General features: G+C 49.3%; 1 protein-coding gene across 1 annotated transcript in view; it reads left to right on the top strand.

Annotated features, from left to right (window-relative positions):
* The window catches only part of MUC16 (mucin 16, cell surface associated), a 117,875-nt gene that overhangs the window by 36,295 nt on the left and 68,486 nt on the right, over positions 1 to 13,094 (top strand). Inside the window, exons 5-9 of the mRNA XM_087867739.1 lie at positions 315 to 722; positions 2,232 to 2,345; positions 7,327 to 11,253; positions 12,359 to 12,483; positions 12,578 to 12,645. Of these exons, the coding sequence (XP_087723865.1) occupies positions 315 to 722; positions 2,232 to 2,345; positions 7,327 to 11,253; positions 12,359 to 12,483; positions 12,578 to 12,645 (4,642 nt within the window). The remainder of the gene's footprint in view (positions 1 to 314; positions 723 to 2,231; positions 2,346 to 7,326; positions 11,254 to 12,358; positions 12,484 to 12,577; positions 12,646 to 13,094) is intronic.

The following is a 13,094-nucleotide window of genomic DNA, read 5'->3' on the forward strand; positions in this document are numbered from 1 at the left end:
TAGCCATTCCCACAAGCACACCGTTATCTCCTGTGTCCACTCATGCTTTGAAATAGTCCAAGAGTGATATCACCTGTTCCGTGGAAATTAGAGTTTCAGACCCGCCTTTGTCTTGGCAGTGTGCTGAAATTTCAGCAGAAATCTCTCTCTCACACTTATGCTTCTGTCATTTGCGGGGTCTGCTGGTGGAACCTCCTTCCCACAACCCAAGCTTTTCGTGTCTGTCTCAGAAAGTACTCGTCACCTGGGTATGGTAATGTTGTCCTCAGCCGAGACCATCTCAGCTGACCCCCTGGTTCTTTCTCTGTCCACAGTTACATCTGGGCTTCCAGATGCCAGCTCAGCCACCTTCTCAGCCAGTCCCTTTTTGAGGACAGAACCAGGCCCTGGAGATGGTGTGTCCACCATTGCGGAGAGCCTACCTCCATCAGCTTCAGTACCATCCTCCTCTTCGACCTTCACTACTGCTTACTCTTCAACCAGTCCAGCACCCCCTGGGATTCCTTCCTCACTGGTTACCCAGCCTGTGGTGGGCACCAACACCGGGGCAGAGCGGAGCACTGCTGAAGAACCCTTGGTTGTGGTCAGTACTTTGGGGACGAAGACTGAGCCAGTCAGGACATCTTTATCATCCGTTACAGATACCAGAACGACAGAGCATACTCAGCTGGAAACAGTGACAAGTGCTTTCCAACTTCCTCTACACTCAACACAGTTGACAAGTAAGGTCCCACAGCTCCTCTACTCCCATTATTAGTGGCTCATAGGAAATGACTCTTTTCCTGAGAGGCATAAAGGAGTTATTAGAGTTTATTACTGCACAGAAATTCTTTTAGCAAACTTTTGTTTATCTATCCTCAGTTCTAGGCATTGGACTAGGCATTGTGGAAACAAAGATAAATAAGCAAGCAGATGATTCCAGTACCATGATAGATGTTTTAATATTACTGAGATTCTGTCGATGATAATGCTAATGACAACAGACTTTTCCTAGGGCATCTATTCTCTGTCAAGCACTGTTCTATTAAGTTACGGGAATCCTCACTGAAATACAGTTTGAAGAAAGGATGATTACAAGCCCATTTTATAGATTAATAAACTGAGACACAGAGGGTTAAATAATTTACTCAAGATCATAAAGCTAATAAGTGGTAAGAATTCAGACTATGTGGCGCTAGGAATCTATGCTCTTAGTTATTAGTCTAAGTAGGAGTGGTCAGAGAGGGAGGAGAAAAAGCAAGAGATTCTGGCATCACAGAAGCTGTAGGAGGGGAGAGTTTTAGGAAGGAAAATGGTCAGTTCTGCCAAATGCTACCAATAGTCAAATTGAAGTGGGGTGAGTCCTTTGACAACCTGTGGGCCCTCAGGGACTCTAATGAAGGGCGTGTGAGTAATTTGCAAAGAACTAGAACAATAGCTTAATTACACATAGATATAGGGGAGATAGCCCCCTTTGAATTGAGTGTGTTTTTACATTGAGGACCGAGTCAAAAGCAAGGGAAAAGAGGAAGAAAAAGGTGAGCAAAGAAAAATGATGGAACAAAGTACCTATGGGATGTGGGAAGGACTGGGGGCCTAGGAGCAGGCACACCACTTCCAAGAGATCCACAGACGAGGAAGGGAAACTCTTGGGGATTCCATTCCTCTGAAAAGTTGAATTTGCCCCCAACTTTTGTTTGGGAGACAAGTGCAAAGAAGTCCTCTAACTAGTTTAGCACCTGCTTTGCGAGCCAATATCTATAGGAAGATGACTTGGTTACCTCTCGATTCACAATAAAATTAGACACATTGATAGGAATTGACCCACGTCTTAAAATGTGGCTCAGTAGTTGAGTCATGGGTGTTCGGTACGCAAGCAATGAGCAGGACAGTAAGAAGGTAGATGTGTGGTTGGATGGATGGAGGGATGAAAGAAAGAATGGAAAGACAGAGAAATGAAAGAAGAGAGGGTAAATGTGTGGAAGGGAGGACAGATGTAGAGAAAGGAAGGAAGAAGGAAGGATGGATGGGTAGATACAGGGACGTATGGAAGGAAAGATGGACAGATCCACAAGTAGACGAGCGGGTCAATGGACAGGGGTGGCCATTCGTGGCACATAGCCCTGGCTCAAGTCCATACAGATGGACTCGAAAAGAATTGAGTTGTATAGTCAATTAAGTGAATCCACTTAGACAGTGCTCTCCTGGGTGAGATGAATTAACCCAGGTTTCTTCTCCACCCTCACCTGCAGGGACGGATGGCATCGTGGAGCGCATCACGAAGATACCCAATGAAGCAGCCCATGGAGGAACCACAGGACCAGTCCATGTCCCCGTGGCACCCACATCATCTTCTAGTCCTAGAGGTAGGTTCAGTACTTGCTTACTTCCCAGTAATCTCACTTGTGGCCTTATTTCCTCCTCCGGAGAGATGAAATGTTTGTTTCTTTAGAGAAAGAATAATGTGGGGTGGCCATGGGCTTCCCTGTCTTCGCCGGATCTTTGTCTAATGGTTACCAGGTGGATGTTACCACTTTTCTTTTCCTCATAACATGCGTAGTGAATTTAGTTCACGGTTGGGTATGTCAGTTCCACAAACATGACCCAGTTTAACTTAACTCTGAAAATGCTTATTAATCGCTTTCTCTGTGTTAGAGACTGCTTTAAGCGGAGGATGCACGGATGAAAATACTTGGGCACTGTATCCGTGAAGCTCTCAGACCAGCAGGGAAGCAACAAAGGAACAGAATAACTATGATGCAACTTTAAACATATGCAAGAAGATATATTTGAACTATAGAAGGAAAGCTTAATGAGCAAGATAATATTTGAATTGGGTTTGAAAGGATGACTAGGGATTTACCAGAAAGACAAAGGGAGTTGCTGAAGACATTCTGGATAGAGAGGACAGCCACATGCAAAGGCACAGAGAGGGGTAAAGCTGGAAACATTTGGGAGATACAAATAATTCGCCTTTGCTAATGTATGAAGTAAAGGATGGGGTGGTAGGAAATGATACTGGAGACACAGGCAGAAAACAACATTGAGGAGACCTCCTAAAGCTTGGTGATGCTTGGATACCCTTTGACAAAACGACAAAGAATTTTGAGGCCAAAAAAAAGAAGAAAAGTTTGGCAAAGATGTTGTTCCTTCCTGAAGAACCATAACATGCATAAGCATATTAAAGACTCTGAGAAATCCTATTGTGAAGAAATTTGTTTAGCTTTATTCAACCTAGAGTGTTTTTTTTTAAGATTTTATTTATTATTCGACAGAGATAGAGACAGCCAGCGAGAGAGGGAACACAGCAGGGGAGTGGGAAAAGAAGAAGCAGGCTCACAGCGGAGGAGCCTGATGTGGGGCTCGATCCCATAACGCCGGGATCACGCCCTGAGCCGAAGGCAGACGCCTAACCGTTGTACCACCCAGGCGCCCCCATCAACCTAGAGTTTTACACAATTACTTGACTGCAATAATCTTTCCCCCTAAAAGGCACCTGCTAACATTTTTCAGTGTGATTGTCCTGCCTGAGAGTCTAAGAGGTGCAGGTGTTTATGGCAAGGGGTTCTCCTCACTGTGGGGTTAAAAGGTAAAGCTCCCCATACCCGTTAATTTATTTCCAGATTTTTGGAGCCCAGACTATTATACACTTTGGAGGCTTTCTGCAAGATGCAGGCTTTAGACAGAATTACCCCTACTCCACAATCAGATGATTAGTCTTATCCTGTGACCGGCCATCTTTGGTTGGATTCCCCAGAAGCAGACTTAAGGTTAGGGGGCAAATGGTTTGTCTCAGGTGGGGGATGGTCCCAGGAAGCACTGGAGAAGACAAGGAAAGGAAGTCAATGCAAATGGCATTCACGAGCAGGCCACAGATGTGGGCAACAGTGTCAGTCCCATTGGGAAGCTCTGGGAGACAGCACAGAGCACCTCAGTGCTGGACGCCTGGGTGTCTCAGTGGGTTAAGCATCTGTATTTGGCTCAGGTCATGATCTCAAGGTCTTGGGATCGTGCCTCACATTGGGCTCTCTGCTCAGTGGGGAGTCTGCTTCTCCCTGTCTCTCTCCTTCTGTGCTCTCTCTTTCTCTCACATAAATAAAATCTTTTTAAAATTTTTTTAAAAAGAACACTTCAGTGTTGTCCTATCTGAGGAGGGAAGTAGATGGGGCACTTGTTATCCAGCTCTGTTCTATCACTGGCTGTAGGATGCTTGATCCTGGAGTAAAAACCCTCAACACTCCCAGCCTACCCCCTGCCCCTGCCACAGGCTAAGTGAAAGCCCTCAGGCGTGGAGTCACAGGGGCTGCATCAGGACCCCGTTGGGGTTACTCTATGGGGTATAAGTAGGGCATTGACAGGATTGGGTACCTCAGTTCTCCAGGAAATGAATCACTGGGTTTCAGGTGGCAACCAGTGTTTAGATGGCAAAGCTTATAGAAATAGCGAACAGTATTCATAGACTCCTTTCCACACAGAGCGGGGTTTCTCAGCCTCAGCCCTATCGGGCAGATAGTTACTTGTGGGCTGTCCTGTGCGCTGTCCAGCGTCTAGCAGCACCCTTGCCTCTACTCGCTAGATGCCAGGGGCACCCCGCACGTGCACATGAACAAAAACGTCTCCCAACATTGCCAAGGAACCGCGCCGGGAGCAAAATCACCCCGGCTGGAGGACCTGAACTAGGAAACTTTGGTTTAACCTTCTTTCCAGATGGACATTTTCTCCTTACATGCTTCTTTTTTCTTTTCTTTTTTTTTTTTAAAGATTTTATTTATTTATTTGACAGAGATAGAGACAGCCAGCGAGAGAGGGAACACAAGCAGAGGGAGTGGGAGAGGAAGAAACAGGCTCATAGCGGAGGAGCCTGATGTGGGGCTCGACCCCATAACGCCGGGATCACGCCCTGAGCCGAAGGCAGACGCCCAACCACTGTGTCACCCCGGCGCCCCATACATGCTTCTCTTTTCACCCAGGCCCCACACATCCTGAAATTCAGTCAGGGGATGCTATACACGGTGCTGGGGAGCGTGGGTTGAGCAGTAGGCGGAAGGCTGTTCAGATTCCCTCCCTGGCCGTCAGTAGCTGTGTGACCTGGGCAGATGATCGCGGAGTTTCCGTCTTTCTCTTCTATGAAACCACAGGAATAATGTGATGTACATTCCATGTTCTGGTGACGATCAGAGAGAAAGCGTGCCAGGTGCTTGCTGATGTCCCTCTCCTCCTCCTCCCCCTCCCCCTCCTCATCGCCAGATACATGTAAAGCACTTCAGCAGGTCCGCTCTCAGAAATGTGGGCATTTTGGATGGGCTTGGCAAAAGAGGGACATCGCTCCCCCATCAGAGTCTAAATCCCCTTTATTTTATCCCTGGATCAAGTGCCGGTGGGCTCTGTGGTCTTTAGAGAGAAGCCTCCTGGTCATTCTCCCTCCTTCTTGGGGACCATTTTTTCAAAATATATTTTATTAATTTTTTTTTATTCTTTTATTTTTTTAAAAGATTACTTATTTATTTATTCGACAGAGAGAGAGACAGCCAGCAAGAGAGGGAACACAAGCAGGGGGAGTGGGAGAGGAAGAAGCAGGCTCCCGTGGAGGAGCCTGATGTGGGGCTCGATCCCATAACGCCAGGATCACGCCCTGAGCCGAAGGCAGACGCTTAACTGCTGTGCCACCCAGGTGCCTCTAAAAATATATTTTAAAGGGTACCATGTTTTGAAGCTCTGGTCAGTAGCTGCTGTGTCAGCCAGTGCAACTTTACTCGTCTTCAGAGTCTGCATTCCAGTCACCTTGGCCAGCGTCAGGACTGGTCCGGCGTGGTTCCTGGCAAACCCAGCTCAGCGAACACTATTTTATCGTGGAAATAGAAAAAGTAGTAGCAGCAGTAGCGGTAGAAACAGTAGTAATAACTCCAGCGATAGGTACAAGTAGCAGCAGTAACAGTAGTACGAACAACGATATAGGTGGTGATAGCAGGAACAGCAGGAACGGTAGGTGTTAGCAGTGGTAGCGGTCACAGCCTAAGTAAGAGTAGCAGTAAGAGCGGTGATGGTAGGTAGGACCAGGGACAGTAGCAATGGTAGTAACAGCCGGTAGTACTCAAAGTAGCAGTGGTCGTATTGCGAGCCCAGAGGCCCCGGGCTTTGTGCATGTTTATCAGCATTCTGAGATGGCCACTGTACTACACCTCCTTCACAGGTGAAAATACGGAAATCTGGCAGGTTCGGTAACACACCCAGTTAGCGGAGGGGCCAGAATCTAAGTGCAGAACTCTCTTCTTCTAGAGACCAAGCTCTTTTTTTTTAAAGATTTTATTTTTTAAAAAGATTTATTTATTTATTTATTTATTTATTTATTTATTTATTTGAGAGCGAGAGAATGAGAGAGAGAGAGAGAGAGAGCATGAGGGGGGGAGGGTCAGAGGGAGAAGCAGACTCTCTGCTGAGCAGGGAGTCCGATGTGGGACTCGATCCTGGGACTCCAGGATCCTGACCTGAGCTGAAGTCGGTCACTTAACCAACTGAGCCACCCAGGTGCCCCAAAGATTTTATTTCTTTATTTGACAGAAAGAGAGAGAGAGAGAGAGAAAGAGAGCACAAGCAGGGGGAGTGGCAGGCAGAGGGAGAGGGAAAAGCAGGCTCCCAGCTGAACAGGGAGCCCATCATGGGGCTCCATCCCAGGACCCTGGGATCATGACCTGAGCTGTTGGGAGTCACTTCACTGAGCCACCCAGGCACCCCCAGAGCCCAAGCTCTTAAGCACAGTGACACATGATCTCCGGGCAGAGGAGACCTGTCCCTGCCTACATCCATCTGCGCAGCCATTCATTCATTCACTCATCACTCACTGAATAAATATTTGTGGGCACCTACTACGCCAAGCAGTCTTCTGGCGATTAAGAGCCGTTACCAGGCAGACTGCGAGGGGCGCTATGGCGCAGATTCAGACAGTAGGATAAGGAAATATTGAGAAGGGAGAGATGAATTCTGACGTGGCTTCGTAAAAGTTGATTTGCGTTGGGGTTTGAAGAAGGGCAGAATGTAAGGAATCTGATGAAAGATGGACAAGGCAGACAGAGAAAACAGCTTGAACCAAGGCTTAGGGGCTGAACAGCACAGACAACATTTGGGAACAGGGAGTGGGTAAGAATTCACGGAGTTACGGCACAGTATGAGAAGGGGAAGGTGCAGGAATGTCAAGGACGATTCCTTTCCCCATTCCAGAAGCATGGCAGGCATATCTCAGGCAGAGACATTTCTCTCCCTTTCCTCATGTGGAGAAAAAAATAAGCTATTGCCAGTCCGGTAAGTGGCAATCATTTTGTCCAAACTGTGTGTCCATCCCTCAATTCACAGGACCACCAACAGAGTGGACGGAAAGAGCAGAGATCACAGCTCTGAAGACCACCTCTACAGCAACTTTGACCACTACGGTCTCTACTCCCACTTCCAGAATGCTGACTCTCCTCGGGACATCAGGTAAAACGGCCAGCACAAGCACAAGAGGAACCATCATTACAACCCCAGATGTTTCCCCTGATGTTCTAGAGATGACAGCTTCATTGGCCACCAGACCTGGAGCAGAGATCAGCACAGAGCTTCCCAGGACAACCTCATCTGTTTTCAACAGAGGGTCGGAAACCTCACCCTCACTGGTCCCTAGTTCTGAGGCAAGGAACAGTCCAGCTGTTCCAACTCTGACTGTTTCCGTTGGTGAGCCAGAGACCGCAACCTCATGGGTCACTCATCCTGCAGAAACCAGCTCAACCGTGTCCAGGGAAACCCTACATGGTTCCCACAGTGAATCAGATAGCACACCCCCTAGAGCTACCGGTTCTGGGGAAGAAGTCAGTTCAGCTGTTCCAACTCTGACTGTCTTCCCTGGTGTACCAGAAATGGTGACTTCACTGGCAACTAGTCCTGGGGCAGAGACAAGTATGGTCATTTCAACCCTGACTGATTCCCAAGGTAAACCAGGGACCACTGCCTCGTGGGTCACCCATCCTGGGGCACAGAGCAGTTCATCCATTCCAACTCCAGATGTCTTCCCTGGTGAGCCAGGGCTGGTGACCTCACGGGATACTAGTTCTGGAGCAGAGACCAGCCCAGCTGATCAAACTCTGACTGTTTCTCTTGGTGAGCCAGATACAACAGTCTCCCTGGTTACCCATCCTGGGGCACAGACTGGTTCACCCATTCCAACTCCAGCTGTCTCCCCTGGTGTGATAGGGGTGGAAGTCTCACCAGTCACCAGTTCTGGGGCAGAGACCAGTACAATATTTACAACTTTGACTGATTCCCCACATGAACCAGAGACAACAGCCTCACGGGTCACCCATGCTGGAACAGAAGCCATTTCCACTGTTGGAACTTTGACTGTTTCCCCTGGTGAGCCAAATACAAGAGCCTCAGGGGCTCACTCCACAGAGAACAGCACACCTGTTTCCAGAATAACTCTACATTTTTCCCAAAGTGAATTAGACACCACACTCTCAATGGCTACCACTCCTGGGGCAGAAGCCAGCTCAGCCACTCCAACAATCACTGTTTCACCTGGTGTACCAGCTATGGTGACCTCACAGGCCACTAGTTCTGGGACAGATGCCAGTACAGCCTCTTTGACTCTGACTGAATCCCTGCATGAATCAGATACAACAGTCTCCTTGGTCACCCATCCTGCAATGTCCAGCCCCAAAGTTCCCAGGACAACCCCCAATGTTTCCCATAGTGAATCAGACAGCACACCCTCAACAGCCACCAGCCTTGAGACAGAAGCCAGTTCAGCTGTTCCAACTACACCCATCTCCCCTGGTGTACCAGATATGGTGACCTCACAGGCCACTAGTTCTGGGACAGATGTCACTATGGCTATTTCACCACTGACTCTTTCTCCTGGCAAACCAGCAAACACAGTCTCGTGGGTTAATCATTCTGGAGCCCAGACCAGTTCTTCCATCCCAACTCCGACTGTCTCCCCTGGTGTATCAGGGATGGGGACCTCACTGGTCACTAGTTTTGGGGCAGAGACCAGTGCAACTTTTCTAACTCTTACTGATTCCTCGCATGATTCAGAGACAACAGCCTTATGGGTCACCGATTCCACAAAGACCAGCACACCTGTTTCCGGAACAACTCCAGATCTCTCCTATAGTGAATCAGATATTTCACTCTCAACAGCCACCACTCCAGGGGCAGAAATCAGTTCACCTTCGGCTTCAACCATCTCACCTGGTGTGCCAGGATTGGTGACCTCACTGGTTACCAGTTCTGAGGCAGAAACCAATACAACTTTTTCAACGCTGACTGATTCGCTGCATGAACTGGAGACCACAGCCTCATGGGCCACCCATTCTGAGAAAGAAGCCAGTTCAGCTGTTCCGACTCTGCCTGTTTCCCCTGGGGAGCCAGATACAGCAGTCTCATTGGTCACCCAACCTGCAGAGACCAGCCCAACTATTCCCAAAGCAACCCCCAGTTTTTCCCATAGTGAATCAGATACCACACATTCGATACCTACCAGTTCTGGGACACAGACAATTTCAGCCACTCCAACTCGGACTGTCTCCCCTGGTGTATCAGGGGTGGAAATCTCACTGGTCACAAGTTCTGGGGCAGAGACTGGCACAACTCTTACAACACTCACTGTTTCTCCAGGTCAACTGGAGACCACAGCCTCATGGGTCACCCATTCCGAGACAGAGGCCCGTTCAGCTGTTTCAGCTCTGCCTGCTTCCCCTGGGGAGCCAGATACAGTAGTCTCTTTGGTCACCCATCCTGCAGAGACCAGCCCAACAGTTCCCAGGACAACCCCCAATGTTTTCCACAGTGAATCATATACCACACCCTCAATGGCCACCAGCCGTGGGGCAGAAGCCAGTTCAGTTGTTCCAACTCCAGCCGTCTCCCCTGGTGTACCAGATACGGCGACCTCCCAGGTCCCTAGTTCTGAGACAGACGCCAATATGACTATTCCAACTCTGGATCTTTCTCCTGGTGAGTCAGTGACCACAGCCTCGATGGTCACTCATTCCGGGGTACAGACTAGTTCAGCCATTCCAGCTCCAGCTGTCTCCTCTACTGTGCCAGAGCTGGTGACCTCAATGGTCACCAGTTCTGGGGCAGAAGCCAGTACAACTTTCACAACGCTGACTGTTTCTCCAGATCAACTGGAGACCACAGCCCTGTGGGTTACCCATCCTGGGACAGAAGCCAGTTCAGCTGTTTCAACTCAGACTGAGTCCCCACATAAGCCAGATATAACAGTCTCATCGGTCGCCCATTCTGCAGAGACCAGCCCAACTGTCCCCACAACACCTGCAGTTTTTTCCAAAAGTGAACCAGACACCACACACTCAGTCACCACCAGTCTTGGGACGGAAGCCAGTTCAGTTGTTCCAACTCCAGCCATCTCCCCTGGTGTACCAGATACGGTGACCTCCCAGGTCCCTAGTTCTGAGACAGACGCCAACATGACTGTTCCAAGTCTGACTCTTTCTCCTGGTGAACCAGCAACCACAGCCTCATTGGTCACCCAGTCCAGCGCCAAGACAAGCACAAGTTTTCCTGGCTCCACTGCTTTTCCTCATTTACCCGAGACCATAGCCTCACCATCCATCCAGCCCGAGTCGGAGACTAGTGCAGCTCTTCCAACTCAGACTGTTTCCCTCGGTCCGGCAGAAATAACATCCCTCACCACACCTGTGACCGAGACCAGCAGAGCTGATCTAGGTCCAACTGTCTCACTTGGTGTCCCTGCGGAAACAGCCTCCCTCTCCACCCACCCTGGCACACACATCAGCACAACTATTTCCACGTCAACTCTTTCCCCCATTTTAGTGGCAACCACAGGCTTACTGGCCACCAGCCCTGCATCAGATGCCAGCCCAGGTGTCCCAACATTGACTGCTGGTGTTCTGGGGCCTGTCAGTACCCCTGCAATCACTGGTGAGCCTCACACCTTAACCTCCTGGGGCACAGAACCCTCACCACCTGTCACCTCAGGTGGACTCCCTGAATTGGCCAAGACTGTGGCGGGGAACACTGTGACTTTGATAACATCAGAGACCCCAACACCACCTAAAACCAGTCACAGAGAAGGACTGAGTACAACCACTGTCCTGAAAACCACAACTCTTGAGACCACTAATTTAGCTGCTACAGGCTCAGGCCCCATCCCGGCAGAGACCACAGGCGCCTCCAGTACATCAGCAGGAAGTCCCTTTGTCCCTGAGACCTCAACTGGGATGTCCACCTTGACCTCTCTGAGTGTGACTTCAGAAACAAGTAAGAATGACTTTTTTTACTGTGGTAAAAATGTATACACACTATAAAATCAATCGTTCGGAATGTACAATTCAGTGCCATCAGTTATAGTCACAGTGTTGTATAAATATTATCCTATCTTTCTCCAACACTTGCCACGCCAAACAGGATCTGTGTACCCACTAGTTTTCCTTCCCCACTTCCCTCAGCCCCTGGTAACTCTCATCCACTTCCGTCTTCTTGAATTTGCCTATTTTAGGTATCTCACCTACGTGGAATCACACAGTGTGTGCGTGTGTGTGTGTGTGTGTGTGTGTGTGTGTGGCTTATTTCACTGAGTGCAATGTCATCGTGTTGTAGTGTGTATCAGAACTTCGTTCCTGTTTATGGATGAATGACTTTCCATCGTATGGCTGGACCACATTTCATCTGTCTGTTCGTCTGTTGATGGGCACTCGGGCTGTTTCCACCTTTTGGGTACCGTGGGTAATGCCGCTATGAATGTGGGTGTGCATGTATCTGGTTGAGTCCCTGTTTCCAATCCTTTGGGGTACATACGTAGAGAAAGAGTTGCTCAGTCTATGCAATGTACTGGTTCGTTAGGGCAACAGTAATGAAGTACCAAACCCCAGGTGCCTGGAACAGTAGAAATGTATCCATTCTGGAGGCTGGAGGGACCCTGAGAGAATGCGTAGAACATGAACCTTGGAGTCATCCTCTCTGCAGGGGGTGGTAAGGGAGCTGCGGTATTTATCCACCAACTCCCATCGGTCATTGCTAGTGGGGTGCTCCCTGGGCCTGTTCCCCCAAGATGAAGAGATGCAGGTGCGACCGTGTGCCGAAATGGTAAGAGCCGAGGGGAAGTGGGAGGAGGGTGACCAGCTCATCCTGGTTTTCCCAAGACTGTCACCTTTCCAACTGGACGTCTGCATCCCAGGAACTCACATAGTCCTGGGAAAACTGAGATGGTTGGTCACCGTGTGTGGGAGGGTGTTGAACAGCAGGCCAATCTAGGCTAAACCCCAGCTCCGCGCTGGAGTTCAGGCGTGTCCTTGGAGCCTTCCCTCCCACCCCCAGCCCGGGCCTGACTCAGGACTGGGCTCATTTACTCTTCCCACCTCCACAGCTGCAGTTCCTTTCTTGACGCCTTTTACTGTCAACTTCACCATCACCAACCTGCATTACACAGAGGACATGGAAAACTCGGGCTCTGAGATATTCAATGCCACTGAGAGAGACCTGCAGCACCTGGTGAGAGCCCCCTGCCAATGCTCACCTTGTCCCAAGCCTGCCACACCCCAGAGTCTTGGCCCCTCCAGCTCATCACCCTCTCATTCGTTCCCAGCTCAGGACTCTGTTCAGAAACAGCAGTGTCGGTTCCCTCTATGCTGGCTGCAGGCTGACCTTGCTCAGGTAAGGCTTCTTCCAAAGCGCCGACAGAACCCCAATTCTCTCCCTTTTTGGTCCTCCACATCCCAGTCAACCACAGCCTTGGGGCTTTGCCAAGACGCAGCGTATCATAGTGGACCCGAAGTGTCCGGGTTTGAACCCTTGCTCTCCCATTTGCTAGCTCTGTGACCTTGGGCAAGTTGCATAACCTCTCTGTTCTTCAATCACATGATCTATAAAGCAGTGATAATCTAGTGTCTTATTATTGAGGTTATTAATCACTCATTGCAATGCCTGGCCCATCGTGAACACTCGATAAGATCCCATAGTATTAGCCAGTGTAGTATCTTTGCCAACTGCGTCCCCAGAATCCCTGACACTCTCCCTGCCCCAGCTCATATGTACCCTATTGGCGACAAATCCTGGACACTGCAGTTCTGCAGTATATTCCTGGAAAAGAGATAGGGACCTTC

This window comes from Ursus americanus, chromosome 14, assembly GCF_024610735.1.
Source record: "Ursus americanus isolate L20-20 chromosome 14, mUrsAme1.1.p, whole genome shotgun sequence".
In the NCBI taxonomy this organism is placed as follows: domain Eukaryota; kingdom Metazoa; phylum Chordata; class Mammalia; order Carnivora; family Ursidae; genus Ursus; species Ursus americanus.